Source organism: Colletotrichum godetiae, assembly GCF_030913485.1.
Source record: "Colletotrichum godetiae strain CBS 193.32 chromosome Unknown BDP55scaffold_37, whole genome shotgun sequence".
Taxonomy (NCBI): Eukaryota; Fungi; Ascomycota; class Sordariomycetes; order Glomerellales; family Glomerellaceae; genus Colletotrichum; species Colletotrichum godetiae.
The window spans coordinates 60,098-75,694 of NW_026851285.1; the positions used below are offsets into that span (position 1 = coordinate 60,098).

The 15,597-nt window shown below is 54.8% G+C and overlaps 3 protein-coding genes across 3 annotated transcripts; 2 read left to right on the forward strand and 1 right to left on the reverse strand.

The window, feature by feature from the left end:
- Nucleotides 1-4,885: 4,885 nt before the first annotated feature.
- Nucleotides 4,886-5,848, forward strand: BDP55DRAFT_634784 (uncharacterized protein; the record flags this gene model as incomplete). The annotated part of the gene is made up of 3 exons (XM_060572710.1): nt 4,886-5,001; nt 5,070-5,474; nt 5,518-5,848. The coding sequence occupies 3 exons, from the start codon at nt 4,886-4,888 to the stop codon at nt 5,846-5,848; spliced, it is 852 nt and encodes a 283-aa protein (XP_060426517.1).
- A 1,252-nt stretch (nt 5,849-7,100) lies between these two features.
- Nucleotides 7,101-7,755, reverse strand: BDP55DRAFT_245597 (uncharacterized protein). Its single transcript, XM_060566241.1, has one exon. The coding sequence runs from the start codon at nt 7,640-7,642 to the stop codon at nt 7,283-7,285; it is 360 nt and encodes a 119-aa protein (XP_060426518.1). The 5' UTR covers nt 7,643-7,755; the 3' UTR covers nt 7,101-7,282.
- A 2,123-nt stretch (nt 7,756-9,878) lies between these two features.
- On the forward strand, nt 9,879-12,005 carry BDP55DRAFT_731277 (NDT80/PhoG like DNA-binding family protein; the record flags this gene model as incomplete). The annotated part of the gene is made up of 3 exons (XM_060579796.1): nt 9,879-10,726; nt 10,789-11,160; nt 11,243-12,005. The coding sequence occupies 3 exons, from the start codon at nt 9,879-9,881 to the stop codon at nt 12,003-12,005; spliced, it is 1,983 nt and encodes a 660-aa protein (XP_060426519.1).
- Nucleotides 12,006-15,597: the final 3,592 nt, after the last annotated feature.

The window sequence follows — 15,597 nt, forward strand, 5'->3', positions numbered from 1 at the left end:
GTGGAAGGCTCAGGGTAACTTCCGTGCCGTGGCTTTGGTGGCGTGCTTCTAAACGCTCCCGTAGTGGCGGTACAGCAGCGGATGCGATCGACCTTGTAGCCGCGCCGCCGGGGACTGCCAGTCAAGGCGGCTTCCAGGAGAGGATACTCGTACGACAATCATCTTGCGGGATCCCGATGGAGTGTTCCGTAGAGGTACTCGGGCCCGTGAGGTGGACGCCGTAATTGCAAGGTTGCCATATGACAGCTCCGGACAACATGTGCTCAAGCGGCCGGTTAAAAGCACAAACAGTTGTCTCTTCAGTTTGATCCGAAAACATGCCGCTTCCGGATGCGGAACAGAGCAGGCGATAGCCCTTGATAGGCGCGAATACACGCATGTACATGGTTTGAAGATTGAAGAGTTTTGGCAGATAGCGCTGCTTGTAAAGTGCGGTCCTTGCCCTCACTTTCCCCTTCTTGCCTCGATAAACACTGCACGGAAGGGGGAATAGTTATGCGTAGCAAGCACTATACTAGGCCTTCTCGTTGTGAAAAAGACCAGGCTCGATTGAAGTTGACGTGGTTCCCGCGTCGTGCTAGTTGACTGTGCGTCTATTAGCGCTGTCACTTGCATGCGTAGCTTAACGGCTTGGATTGTCGGTGCCGAGCGCGCAGACCAGCGGTATCCACAGTGACTGACACCTGCTGTCAGGTACTCCCAGTTGACGAAGCGCGCGTGAGAGGCGTCATCTAGGCCTTACGCTGGGGGCCCAGGTCGAGGAATCGAGGAAGCAGTCTGCGAACGGCAGCTTGAATGGAGGCCGACAAAGAGGTTGGAGACCAGGGTGACGGGACCAAGAACCAGAGCGGGCGGCGGCGGCGGCGGCGGAGAAGAAGCCTGGAGGAGGGCGCGTTACCGCGGCAAATCCGAGTAGAGTTTGTGCTGGACATGGGACCTAACAAGACGAGGGCGCGGGATGGCAAGGTATCGCAGTCCGGAAGTGTAAAGTGAGATGAGGTTCAAGCTTGGCTGGCGAAGTGCCTCACCCTCACTTCGGAAGGTGACAAGGTAGACGAGGCTTCAGATATCGGTCAGTTCGCGCGCGGAGTTGGAGTCGACTCCAAGAAGCAGTACCCATATCCGTTCAGTAGAGTAGGTACGGAGCAGAGAAAGGGCAACGGCAGAGCAGGGGGCATTGATCAAGTGCCTTGCGGTGTGCTACCTTGTGGCATGAGGTAAGGTGCAGTAAGGTATCCGTACCTAGCCTGCAGCCGTAGGTATGGAGGTACGTAGGGAAACAGGAGCTAGGAAGAAGGAACCGAATGCAACGGCGCTGGCGAGAGTCGCGATAAACTTTGTTTTGGGGCGAGCCAAACAGAGAGAAGCAGGCGTCCGGCGTACCTGAGAAGGAAACACAAGCGTTTGTCCCCTCGATCCAAAGTAGAGTGTGGGCTGTGTGGTACACAGTGGTGTTGCGTGGGTATTAGTTGCAAAACAAGTTGTGGGGGACGTGGAGAAGGTGACGGTGATGTGCCCTCGATGAGGTGACTTGCTTGAGAGCGGGCTCGAGCAGGCCAGGACGTCAGGTTGTAGACGAGGGTAACGGACGACGGGGGTTCGCGTGCCGGTCCAGGGTCCTGATCAAGATGTCGAAGCTCCCGGCCTCCAGGGGGGTTAATTGGAGGGGAGGTGGCGGGAGGAGAATGGGAGGAGTCGTTGTGCGTGGTGAGGAGGAGCCGTGATCCACAGAGCTTGCTGTCGATAGTCGATAGTGTGCTGCGACGGCAGGGAAGTACGTAGTTGCGTACATGTCCAAGGCAAAGTCGCAATGAGGCAGGCCGGAATCATCATGTAAAGTACAGCTTGAACCTGGATATTGAGTACTAGACGCGGGAAGAAGAAGACGACGGAGGAGGAGGTCCAGTAGGAAAAGTGGGCGATTGCCCTCATGAACAGAATTGGAGACTTTGACAAAAAGGAACCTTCAGGTAGACGTGTGAAGTGGATGATGGATAAGTGGATTGAACCACAATGACAGTCTGGCCATGAGATATGCTAGGTATCTTAAAACATGACTACTCCGTAAGGTGCGTGCTTGACATGAGTACTTTCATGGTTGGCTTACGGAAAGAGACGAGGGAATTATTGCAGCCGACGGGAGAGATATGTCCAGGTACCTCATTCCATATTCCATTGAGAGGGCAAGAGATGAAGGAATGGAGAGGATCTGAGGACGTAGGTATGTGGGATTTCCTTGTCGGCTTCAACGTCACTACCTGCCTTACCTCATGTGCCTGACCTTGACCACATTCTGCTTTCCATACCTACCTTACGATAAGATAGGATCGGATACAGAGTTGATACCTGACATTCCCGTCAGGAAGGACAGCAGATAGCATCTCGCATGTGGAAAGATTCCAGGAGCATATTAGAGGGTACCTTGGGGACAAACGTTATGGAATGGCAGGTGCAAGTGCATGTTTAAAAGGCAAATAGTTGGATAGGCAGGAGCAACACACGGGCAGTCAGCCCGAGCTTCTGCTTGAGGTGTGAACTGTGGTCTGTGGACTCGATGAAAGGGTGGGGTTGGCAGCAGGACCCGTGCGAGTGGAGGTTGAACATTGAATCTTGACCACACATGAAGGAGGTACGTCCTGAACTGGGCAGAAATATGGAAGTGGGATGGGAGGCCGGCGTGGCAGGCACGACAGGGCAGCAGAACAAGGAGAGAAAGTGGGAGGTGGAGCCGGGACAAAGAGGGAAAGAACGACGATGATTGACCAAGGCGTCGACGGGATTGAATCAGTGCCCCGGCTCTTAAGGCACCTTTAGCCTGGGAAACCCTGCCTGGTCTAATTTTGAGTTTTCTAGTCGGTGCGGGTTAATATCGGAATTACACACTGTGAGGGGGCACTGTATTTCCGTTCTCCAGCGACTCTGCACATGCCACAAACAATGGAACCCACTGAGGGACGGGGACATGGCCCCGAAATGGGGGGCCTTGATGCGCTACTGGAGTCGCTGACTTGCTGGATTAGGCGCTGGAGAAAACCGTTGGAGACCTGGCACGCATGGCAGCCTGGGTCCCTGGAACCTGCCTAGGTAAGGGGGTCGGTGAAGAAGTCGAAGAGCGGCGTGTCATGATGGTGCTGCGCCGGGGGGGGGGTTGGTTCGGAGGCCACTGGGGGTTCATCATGGTCGCGATGAGAGGAGTGCAGTGAGGGAGAGCCTGGCGTGCCGCACGCCTGTCATCTATGAGAGGAGGGGGAGGGGAAAAAAGAGGTCGGGGGGTTGTTAGAGAGGGCACGAGGTTGGCACGAGGCATCAACGATGGAGAATGCCATATCCGTTGTTATTAACAAAGCCTTCCAAATGGGAAATGGAAGCTGGGAAGGGAACCTCTCCCTCCGGCCGCCGGGGCGGTGCTTCCCTCCTTTCCCCGTCGCTTCCTCCGACCACCCGACCCGATCTTGGAGCAAAATAGAGCAATTGCGACGGTGAAGCCCTGCCGCCTGCCATTTGGAGTTGTCAACATACCGCAGTAAGAGTCGAGACGTGGATGTGCAACTTCCGAGAGCCATCTCAGGTACCTATCTACCTACCTGCCTTGCCTCACTCCATAGTCCGTACCATGCCATGCAACTGCCACTGCCACCTCGACCTCGCCAAGGGCAGGAACGACATCCGGGAAGGCGAGGTAGAGGGGCCGAAAGAGAGTTGGCAGGTGCAGATGCCAGTGTCATTCGACGGGATCCTTCCTTCCCATCAGGTCGCTTCCAAGGCCACAAGGTCAGCTGCCCGGCAAGACTCAGTCCGGAGCGAACACAAAGGCAGGCGCACCTTACTCAGTACCTTACCTACCGGTACATACCTAGGTGGGTACCTAGGTACCTTACAATGGGAAGTTGTACGCACCCGTGACCTTCCTTACCAATGCTTGATGACCATACTCTTGCTCTCGTCCAGTTCCCTCCTTCCCTGAGCTTGAGTTCATCTCACCGTTGAGGCTGCTCTTTCCTTAGGTGCGACTGACTCCTGACTGCTGAAGTTTGGTCGTGGTCGTGCTTGGCTCCTGCTCTTTCCATTTTCGGCCTGGGTTTGCTCCGGATTCCGGACCCGTTCCGTCTCTCTCTCCCTTGACCATGAACCTGGCAAGACTGGCCTGCTCAAGCATTGAGCATAACCAAGGCCATGATCGTGTCCTGGTCTTTGCCCGGAAATCCCCCTCGCCCCCCCCCCCCCGACTTTTTCTGGAGTTGCGCCTTTTCTTTATTCATATTGCTCCAGGATACAAGCTGTGTGTTCGTAGATTAATGATCGCAGGCTTGACATTTCAAACTCGATTCGGCCACCAGGTTTCTTCCTTGTCGACCGAGTGCGGCAATTAGGCCCTCTTGTGCAAAGGCCCGATTCTGCACTGTGTTTCTCGGGTTTTCCTTGGAACGGGGAAATTTGTTATCGATAGTTGCCATCGCTTCAATATCCTTTGACTGCCGCAATCAATACTTTTTCCATACATAGTAACCTCCTTTTCGCGGACCGTGGACGGCATCGACTTCGGATATTGGGTTACCTAACCCTGTATCAAAATATAGCTCGTTGCTCCTCAACTTGTGAGTTGCATTCACTTACTATTATGAGAATGGTCAATACAACAAGGTAAGCCACTCCCGCAATATACTTGGGTACCTTACCTCGTACACTGGGTCATGTACGTAAGCAATTAACTCGATCCCAGAACTCTTCATCCGCTTCACCTCGGGGCGTGTATTCTGCCTCACGGTCTACGGATACCCAGGCTATCGCTAGGGGAGCCTCTGAACGTTACCTCCCGCCCTCGTGTCCGCCTCTGCCCTCCACTCTCCGACTTCACGTCGTCACCACCCCCGTGCTACCCCTCGACATGACCGGACTACGCTCCGATCGCATCTGGCTCGGGAGACGGCGCGAGCGACTCTTCCCTTTCCGCCTCGACATGCAGGAAATCGCATCGGACGGTCTGCTTATCCCTCGGCATCCGTGTGCATCGCCATCTGATGATTGACCGCTTTCGTGCTTGGGCATTGCACCGCACCCGCACCGTACAGCACCGCATCTCACCTCGCCTCGCAGTCGCAGTCGCACAGAGGCAGTCAGTTGCTTGGCCCATGTGGCCACCGCTCTGCCAGACCCCAGCCTATTGACGCTTCTCAACAGCCACATTCGGCCGTCGCTGCAGCCGTGGGTCGAAGCTTCTGGGGGCTACTGCAGCCACTGCATACTCTCTGCATGCACCCGGCCGTGATCCCTTCTATTTGCGCCCCCAGTATATCTGTACAGTACAGACTACAGGCTGGTGGCCACCAAGACCAAGACCTACACCTCGACCAAGACCATTCAGAAGACCAGCAGAGGGCATACACTGCAAGCTGGATGCATAACCACAGCCAGACCGAGCCACGTTCGTTGTCGAGGCCCACATACCAAGCCGCGCCGTTACTGGCGACTGCAAGGTATCCGTACCTTGAATCCTCTGTACCTTGCCGCTCGATGAAGGTGCCGTGAGGTCAGGAAGGCAGGCGGTCAGCCGCCCATCACCCGTCCTCGACCTTGTCGTCCTCGTTCTACACTAGTCTTCCACCACACAACGGTGCCCGTATCCATGTCGGTACGTGGAAGCAGCAGCTCAGGTACCTTGCACAACCGGCCTAACGCCGACAAATGGGAAGCTAGAACGCCCTACCTGACCTTGACTGCTGATGCTTCTGCGTCGGCTGCCGCTGCTACTTGCTCATCTACTGCTACGCTACGGCTAAGCTACGCTGCGCTACCCCCAAAGCTCCTCGGGAGCCAGTGCTACTGTCCCGCGGGGCTAACAGAGAGGTAGTCACATACACAGTAGTGTACCGTTCGAAGTACTGCGTATGTGGAAGAGTTTGAGTGAGGGGGAGGGAGGGGGAAGGGGAACAGATAGGTACTCCGTACACTACGTCTGGTGGTCCGGTCCTGTCCTGTCAAAAACAACCAGGACAATGCTGACTATCGCAATTCAGGCCGTCTTTTGATCGTCTCGCATCGCCTCGTCTCGTGTCCAAGACCCTTTGCCGTTGATGACTTTGGAGCACGGGAGCCAAGATTACGCGTCTCTCCCGTTTTTTGGTTGATGAGACGGGCTGCCTCTTTTTCTTTTTTTTTTTTTTCATATTTCCCGGGGACCCCTTTCTTCGTCTTTGTTTAGAAGAAGGGGGACGGGGTATCCGAGCGCCCCCAAAAGTCAAGAGACAGATATCCGCCCCTAGACTATTCGCGAGGGAAAAGACGCGAGGGGGTTCGGCGACAAAGTGCAAGAAAGAATGCAGCAGCTCAGCAGGTTAGCGAGTAGTGGCCATTTCGGAAACGGAGATTCTACGCACAGCTGTCCCAGGTACTTTAGCAGCATACGCAGACTGCGGCAGGGCAGCACGATGCCAATGATGCGATGCGACTGGTTCGTGGGATTCCGGACGCGGCACCTTGGAGCAGTGAGTGGGTTGCGCACCTGCGCGGGCGGCGGGACTACGGGGACAAAAGGGTACGTACTGGCCCCCGGCCGGGTTCTATCAACTGCCATGATGAGGACCGGCCCTCAACCCTGCGCCTTTTTGCGGACCCCTGGCCCGCGTGCGGGCACAGACTGTTAGCTTCCCCTTTCAGGAACTTCTCCCACGAACATGCCTGGGCGCCTCCGCAATTGTGCCTCGCTCTATTTTCTGTGTCTATTTTTTTTTTGTTCCTTTCGTTTTTGCTTCTTCGTTTCTTTTCCTCTCTCTCTGTGCGTGCGTGTCTGTATGAAGCACGGATATCTCTCTCTCTCTCTCTCTCTCTCTCTCTCTCTCTCTCTCGCCCTCTCGCCCTCTCTCTGTTCACACATTGCGGATACTCTTCCATGTTATGTTGTGTGGTTTTCTGGGCCCCCATCCTCTACTTCCTTGACACACCCACAACTTGCCACCCCGTCACCCGTGCTCCGAGTGTTTCTCTACTTCGGATTATTGACAAGTCGCCAACCTTGAACCCTTCACTCTCGCTTTGTCATAATATTTCTTGCAATACTTGAGTCCTCGCAAGAGCCGGACACGAAGAAGAGGAGAAAGGAGGAGTCAGGAGATTACCTCTGGCCCATAGGGTCACTAGCGCCCATGTATGTAAGTCATAACGGATCTCCATATGAGTCTAATCATGCGCAGTGAGGCTTTGAGAGCAGAGAGATGCAACCGCAAGCATCGCGAGTCGTGAGCACGCATTCGATATACCATGGAATCAGGCATCTTGACCGACCGGCTCAATTACCTTCCTCTTCCTTACACTTGGTCCAGGAAAAGGACCCCTTTAGTTTCTTGCCTCCTCGGTCTACGTTTTCTTCCATCCACACCCCTCTTTTCAACTTTCCCTCTCTCTCAGTGAGCAGTGAGCAGCGAGGTGTCTCCCCGACCGACTCGAACCCGGCATGTGCCTGCTCTGGCGCGTCTTGGTTCCCAGGAGAGTCATGACACTTGACGGCAGAGCCCGAACAAAAGAAAAGCAGAGTTGCGACGCTTGAATGCTTGAACGAACCGCGCCGTTGACAGCCTTGCTTTTGGGGAAACACCCCTCCCCTCCTTCGCCGAACAACGGCGAAAAATAAGGACAGACTCAGAGACATTGCCTCTTGTCTGACCAGCCTGCCAGCAAAAGCCTCAGTCAGGCGCCTGTATCTATTATATTAACCCTCTCTTAATATCGCCTGCCCACTCCACCATACCCGGACAGGGATCTTGGAACTGGATGTGTGCCCCAAGCGAGTTGAACTCGGCCCCTGGTCTCTAGCAATCTCGTGAACCGATCCCCCCCTCTCGCCCTTCCTCTCCGTCTCTCTCTCACTCTCTCTTTCACACGTTCACACCCCCTTTAGCCCATACACCTTTCCACTTCCTGCCTTCGTCGGCGTCTCTGCCCAACGGTCTTCTAGAAAAATTGCGGGCCAGTAGCCTACAACAAGGGTCGGAGGATTCTCTGTCTAGTCCTCTTATCGAGCGACCCCCCCCCCCCCCCCTTCCTCAACCCCTGGGCATTTCGCCATGATGCTTCCATTGGTCAAGACGAGGGTATTGGGGCCTTTCCAGCCTGCGATTTCTCCTCAAGAGATGGTCCTCCCCCCGTGCCTCCGTACGATCCATGCCAGGTTCTTCTCCGTCCCTCCATCTCGACGGAGCTACGTACCGCACATGCCACCCTGTTCACCAGGGTCAGTAGTGCCAACCCTGAAGGCTTGCCGTTAACTCTCTTCCATGTCTCTTGCTCCTAGCGATGCCAGTTTGTGCAAGGGACTTGTTCACGCCTCCGGCAGAAGCGGGGGTGTGTTGGAGGGGAGAAGAGAGAGAGCAAGAGGGAGACTATATGTGTGTGCATGTGCGCGCGCGTGTCTTCGAGGCCGATCGAGTGAGAGGAGAGAAAGAGACAGAGACAGAGAGAGAGGGAAAGAGAGTGTGTACACGGATAGAGAGGAAGTGTGTGTATGCCAGTGTCCAACTGGGGCCATTCGACCCGTGTGTATCCATGATACCTACGTAGCTATGCATCTTTTCTCAGGATATCGTATGTATGTTCATGTGCGGGTGCGGGTAATGAAGACTGGTCTTGGATGTGCAAATATGCGTCGGCTGGTTCTACTTGTTCGTAAGTGCGTTTGGGCGAATAAGCGTTCGTGATGCGCTGTTTCTCCATCCCCCGGAGCTCGTCCGTCATGTTCACTCTGTGGTCTTGCTCACACACCAACAAGTCACTAAAACTAAGGTAAGGTAAATATTGCGTACCTTTGCTTGGACGGGCCAGTAGTCTGTATGCAAATTCATAAACCAGAGCTACACTACTGCAACAGCAGTGAAAGGCCCTGGACCTGGTATCCTGAACTGTGCTCGTTTGCTCTTATCAAACCGTTTCAGTGCCGCCCCTCGTCCTGGGCCCTCGTCGACATTGTCTCCTCCTCTTTTGCCAGTCTGCCAGTCTGCGAGTCTGGGTCTACGGCCTGCGTGCTGCGAGCTGCGTACTGCGTGCCCCCTTCCCCATAGCGCCGCCTTCTAAGAAGGGTATTTCCCTAAACCTGGTCGCCGCTCTGCAGGGCGCATCCATACTCCATCGTCGTAGCTCCATAGCGTGCCTTGTTCTTCCGCTCACCAGATCGCCCGCTCCTCACCTTTCTCCTTCCCAGTATGGTTGCATGCACTGACCGTCCTGTCCAAGAACCCGCCGTCACGTTGTACCGGTGACCTTGCCTTTGCCGCTGCCGCTGAAGAAGGCACAGGTCAACGGACCAGCACGAGGAACATCCTGTTGAGACATCAACTTGCTGCTCGACTCGACTCCGACTCGACTCGAAGCAACCTTGACCTTGAACCTCGACCTTGCCTTGGCTGGCCTCCCCCAGCCCTGCCCCATCATAGTATCCACCCCAGAACAGTGCCGAAGATTTTCATCAGACACCCCCTCCAACATCTACCGTCCTCTTGCTACCCATCCACCCCATCAGATACAAGTATACATCTCTCCCTGCAACCTTAAACACGACCGTCGTCCGTTGATCCTCAGCTTCATCTTTGCATCTCCTGCATCTCTCAAGTCTTCGCCATCACTCCTCGAGATCAAATAACACACTCGCTCATCCTCCCCTTCGCTTTACCAATCCAACCTCCTTTGGACAAGACAACTTACATCAACAACGTACATACATACCCCTTGTTGATCATCCAGCAAGGACCTCGACATATCGCTGTGTTAAAGTACACACCGAGACAAGAGAAAGAAGAAGAAGAAGAGTGACAGAGGCGCGCTTGGGTCTGGAACAGGACTACAGCGCACCAGAGAGGCATGCTCTAATGTCAACCACGGTCACTTACCCCGTCATGGCAGAGCTGAAAGAGCCGGCACATTCCAATCTTTGGTCGAACTATGGGAGTCCCGTCCAAATGTCGTCTCGATTCAACAACAGCCTGGATTCCGGCCTCGGAGGCCACGCCGCCAACTCACCACACGCGGGACGCCCTAGGAGCACCCACCCGAGTGTAGACCACGGATCTTATCCCTATGGTCGCTACCCCCAAGACGAGTCCGATGCGTACGACAGACATTCGCATCCCAGCTTGACATCGCACCACAGCTTCCCCAACCTCAAGAGACCTTACTCGCAAACCGAACAGCCCCCTTACCAGGAGATTGTCCAGGACTTGCGTGACGACGGCTCCAAACTTACCGTCAACCACGACCACAAGCTGCTCTCCTTCAAGAGGGTGCAAGACAAGCATACTATTGTCGACCAGCATGGACGCATGCAGCAGCTGGAGCTGTCTGCCCAGCTGCATGGAATGTTCTTCCTGTCCGAAATGCCAGCCAACAGCACCGACGGCTCCATTCTCCAGCCCGAGCTGACTTGCTACCGACGAAACCTGTTCCAGATTAGCGGCTCTCTCATCACCCCGCGAGGCCAGCTCAATGTCATATCCGAGACTGGCGAGACGGTCCCTGTTAGTAACACCGAAGTAACCATTTCTGCTATCGAGTCTGTCGACGGCCACCCCGTCCGACTCATCGTCATCCCCTGGAAGACGCCGCCACCCAACTCCCCAGAGATTACCCAGACCCCCGACCAGGAGCCAGCATCACTTCCCTTGATTCCGTTCCAGGAAGATGGTTCGGAATCCGACGGCGAGTATGCCGTCTACCCCATTGGCTGGCGCCGACTTCAGTTCAGAATGTGAGTAACACAGCCGAAGCGCACTTAAGCTGACATGCCGAATCTTGACTGACTTGACAAAGTGCCACCGCAAACAACGGGCGGCGAAAGGAACTGCAGCAACACTTTGTGCTCCACCTCAAGGTTGTTGGAACGTTGGCCAACGGAAGCAAGATTGTGCTTACCGAAGCGACTACAGCGCCCATTGTTGTCCGAGGCCGCAGCCCTCGCAACTTCCAGGCGAGAAAGGAGATTCCCCTGCTGGGATCGAGCGCTGGCTCCAGGGGCCAAGCTTTGGTCGAGACTGGACTGGGTATTGTGGCAGGACCGTTGGCTATCAAGCCGCAGGATGCCAAGGCAAGAGGATTGGACATGCAGATGCCCCGTTCCGCTTTTACCTTCAACGCCGGAGGGCCCAAGATGCCGGGAGCACCCATGGGAGCCATGAGATCCAAGTAAGTCAAATCGCCTTCCCCCAATGCGCATCACTTGATGCGCATTGCTGGAATACGAAGCCCGGTTACTAACCCATCGTAGCTCATACCCCAACTGGTCCTCCTCGAACTCTGTGCCCGGGATGCCACAGCTACCACCAGCTGGCTCGGGAAGCTACCCGGCCACGACCATGGGAGAATCTTACCACAAGGTTGCTCTGCCAGGAAGTGCAAGCTTTGGTGGAGAGGGTCATGACATGCCTTTGCAAACGTCGATGCCCTCTGTTCAGCTTTCCCTGGTTGCCAACGAACAGCAGCAGCCTCCGATCAGGACACAATACGCTTACGTGCAAAGCACGACTGCTCCGCCGCCACTATCAGTATCGGCCACGGCAATGGCATCGAGCTCAGACAACGCGCTCAACGTGCCCAGATATGTCGACAACCCTCGACCCACCAAGAGCCCGAGGCATGCGAGCCAGCCCTCCATCGGTTCCATGTCTCATCACGAGGCATCTCCGGAGTACCGGTACGGGTCTTCGTACGGAGCAGTTGGCAGTAACCCCAGCGACATTGCACCGCCGTCTTACAAGCCCGACCCCCCCGCGTCACACTCCAACCCTTCCCGAGACTACTACCCGCCCTCGAGCTCATGGACAACAACAGCCGGAGAGCCTGCCTCGACGGTCGCATACAGCAGCAGTGAGGCAAGGCCTTATGGCTTCCCTGAACAATACTCGAGCGGAGGCTCTGCACCAACCACTAAGCAGGAGCACGCTCCCGCTCCGCCAGCCCCTGGGTCATACAGCAGCGCTCATCGGGGATCGTTTGATGGCATGAACCATTATTCCTGGAACACTAATTAGCTGCGAGTATAACTGATTGGCGGCTGGGCCACGCCACTTGTCTCCAAACTTCAGGGACAGTAATAGGTCGGGCCAAACGATGCTTGGGCTAAGAGAAGCAAGCTTTCAGGGCCGAGCTTGTTTCAGGACCTGGCACGACAGTCCTGACTGTGTACCATTATACCTTCAATTCGAGGCCAGAAGAGTGATTGCGGTTTGGATTCAACTTTTTATCTTCAAGTACCTAGGCGCGATATTTCGATTCTGGAGCGCTGTCGAGGCGAGGGGTCTATACCGATTGGAATACGGCATGTCCCACGGTAAAGGAGGTTTCCCTCTGGCGGTTGCCATTTGTGGCTCTGCTCGGCATGGGCGTGATTTTTTTTACAAGGTCTCATGACAGACCGGACCCGAGCATAATTTGGGTAGGCGCAGCAACGACATGGTCGACATCGGCGTCAAGAGACGGGCATTGTCTGGGTGGCTGGGCATTTCGATACCACACGGAGGATAGCATTGACGTCGAATGCCCCGGCCGGACGCTTCTATCACCGGCTCCGGGCCGTGCTGCGACATTGTGTGGGCGAGTTACTTAACGATATGTATGGTATTTTTTTGGTTTTGTTGAGCGCCGGGTATCGAATGAGGATAGCAATGAAGGGCATTGTGGTCTTTGACTCGGCATCCTTGGTCCTGAATGCGCCAACATTGGCAAATTGTGTTGCCCGTGAGAAGGAAGGGTATTGGAGGGGAGGAAAAGGACAAAGCCACAAAGGGCTCAGCCTCGAGGATGGGATGACGTCCAAACTGAGAAGGTCCTTGGCTGGTAGCCTTGTCCCAACTGTGTGGTTGGGTCCCGCCACCCACACCTCGGAGAGAGTTCGTCTGATTCACCCGGGGCGGATCCAAACGGTTGGGTCCTGGCATGGGAAGGCACCGGCGGTGTGGGAACGGATGGCGGTTGAGTGCTGGTTGGCTGGACGTCCACCCAACGTGGTGGCGTTCCTTCTGTGCGTGGTTTCTCGGACTCTTGATGAAGGTTTTTTGTGTTTTGGTTTGCTAGAGAATGAGGATAAGGAAGGGAGACAGAAAGAGAAGGGATAGTATAAGAGAGAGAGAGAGTGCAAGAGGCGAGAAAAAAGGCCAGAAAATGCGCAAGCAAGCAAATAGGCAATGAATAAGCATCCATTCCAGCCCCAAAAATCCACATTGATTCTTCTTTCTCCCGTCGAGGTCCGTCGTCCGAATGGAGGAGACCCCAGAGCTCGTATAGAAATCAGTTTGGTTGTTCAGCATGATGAGTAGGTGGGCGGATACGGGCACCGGGCACGCGGGTCATTTATGTTGTTTGGTCTACGACTGTTGGTGCGTATACAAACATGGAAATAAGCCACCGACCTAGGTTGGTTGGATTGGGGACCTTGGACCTCTCCACCCCCCTTCCCAACATTTACCTGATGTAGGTTAAGGTGAGGTGAGGGTGTCTGACCATCTCTTTTCATATTTCTGTGAGGGAGATTACTGCCACCACCACCACCACCACCACCACCACTGCCACCGTTGGGGCGTTTCTACGATCCCACGTCCCACTCACACACACGTACGAAGTGGACGAAGTTACCTGACGTGGTCGCAGTCACGATCACACCTTGCTTTGCGTTGCGGCGTTTGCGCACGAGGCTAAAGGTGCGGGCCACTGCGGCAGGGTCCGCTCAGCTGGGAATTTGTGATGTCAATAGTGCGATGGGGGGAGGGGGGGTCTAGTGCTGCGTTGGCGCCCGCGGTAGGTAGGCTCGCAACACAGCGCGCGGAACGGGTGCGCTTGAGCGGAAGACGGACCTGTCCTGTCCTGTGCTCAGGTTGCTCTCTGGTCTCTTGCCCTTTTTTTTTCTTTTTTTTGTTCGTCTGTCTGCATGTTCTACGGCATAATAACGGGTACGCTCTTTCTCATGATGAGCATGGCGAGGCTTGGCGAAGGAGAGACAAACGGAGAGACAGATAGAAAGAAAGGGAGAGGAGTCTGGGTAACTCCGTAGAGGAAGGAAGAATACGAATGGTGTAATTTCTGTCACTTTCACCCTTTAGCTCCAGAATCCTTCGTGATGAAAATCCACAAAGACTATCCGCTTTGAGAGAGAGGGAAGTGAAGAGGATACTTTTGGCGGGTAAGAGAGAGAGAGAGAGAGAGGCACGGGAGATGGTTGTTGGATCGATTTTTGGACGTTGGAGTCGTATTCTTGATGTTAGCCCACCACCTACTAACGCTGTGATACGCCGCATACCTTGGTAGGTTAGGTATCTTACATTACACTTACGCAACCCACGTAACCCACGCTGCCACGCAGGGCGAACGCGGGTGATGCCCGGTTCGGGCCTCTTGCTGGAGGATGCTGCCACTGCATCAATGCCACTACCGCTGTGAGTGGGATTTGGCTCGTCGTGTGCGTGTGTGCCGTTTCATGCATGCATGTATGTATGTGCGGATGCGGCGCAAGGAGACGGTTGTACGCCAGTAGAGCATCCGTCTTCCGTACCACAGTGTACCTGTACCCCCTTGGCTGAGCGATATCAATCAGGCTCGAAGGATATAAGATGCCGTGGCATGCGTAGTTGCTGAGTTTGGAGTGGTTTGGATGGAAACTGCTGGGCAGAATGTACGGATACCATGACACGCGTGCGCGGGAACTTGGATGAGGGGGAGGGGAGAGGGGGGATGAGGGATGAGGGGGACCCGAGCAGCCGGTAGGAATGACGATGATCCTTCTCAAAGAAGGCGGACCAAACCCGCCCCCCTTCCCTCAGAGAGATGAGGTTTGGTTAACGAAGACGGATACGGATACTTAGGTACGAAAAGAGAGGGGAGGAGGGAAGAAAGGGCTCCGCTGGCGCGTTTACTTTCCCACGTTATTTGAACCCCGGCGGCCCGTCTTTTGCACCTTGGTGCCCTCCCCTCCACCCCTTGCTTCCCACGTTATGTTTCCGACTGTCACTTTTCTTGCTCCCACGGTGTCGAGGTGTGTTCGTAAGGATACCTACCAAAAACTCCACACCTCCTTGTTCGGTGGCTTGCCGGGGTGTGGTTTGACGAGCTGACGGCGGACTCTGGGCAGGAAGTTCGATGCCGTCGAGTGGGTGAGCGGGCTGTCATGTTTTGGATTGAGGAGGGTATTAATAGAGGTCAGACAGACGTTTGGGATGGGGGGGATAGGAACGTGGGAACTTTGGGAAGAGGTGTACGGAGTATGTTTTGACGCAGGTATTGGGTGCAGATTGCGTGGAGTCTGCACGGTGTGAAGTCCAGAGAGACACTTGAATTGGAGTTGTTTTCAGAGGATGGCCAGTTCAACAACTTGTCATTGATAAAGGGAGGAAGAGTTGTGGTATCCGTGATCTACCTACTTGCCTACTCAACTATCTAGTAGCGGATTTGAGGAGCTTCCTTGACTCCAACGTAAAGAGGCGACGGCGACGGCAGTTGCTTGATATTCCTGAGAACCCGATTGGTAGTACCTAACGATGCAACGTTCATCTCTGATCTTCGGCCGTAAAGCAAAAATACCACCCGCTTGCATGAGCATCCCTTTCAAGATTTCAGACGTGAGGTATGTACGGA

What these genes read in the sequence shown, in the direction of transcription:
- BDP55DRAFT_245597 (XM_060566241.1), bottom strand. Translation starts at nt 7,642, where the DNA reads ATGTCTCTGAGTCTGTCCTTATTTTTCGCCGTTGTTCGGCGAAGGAGG.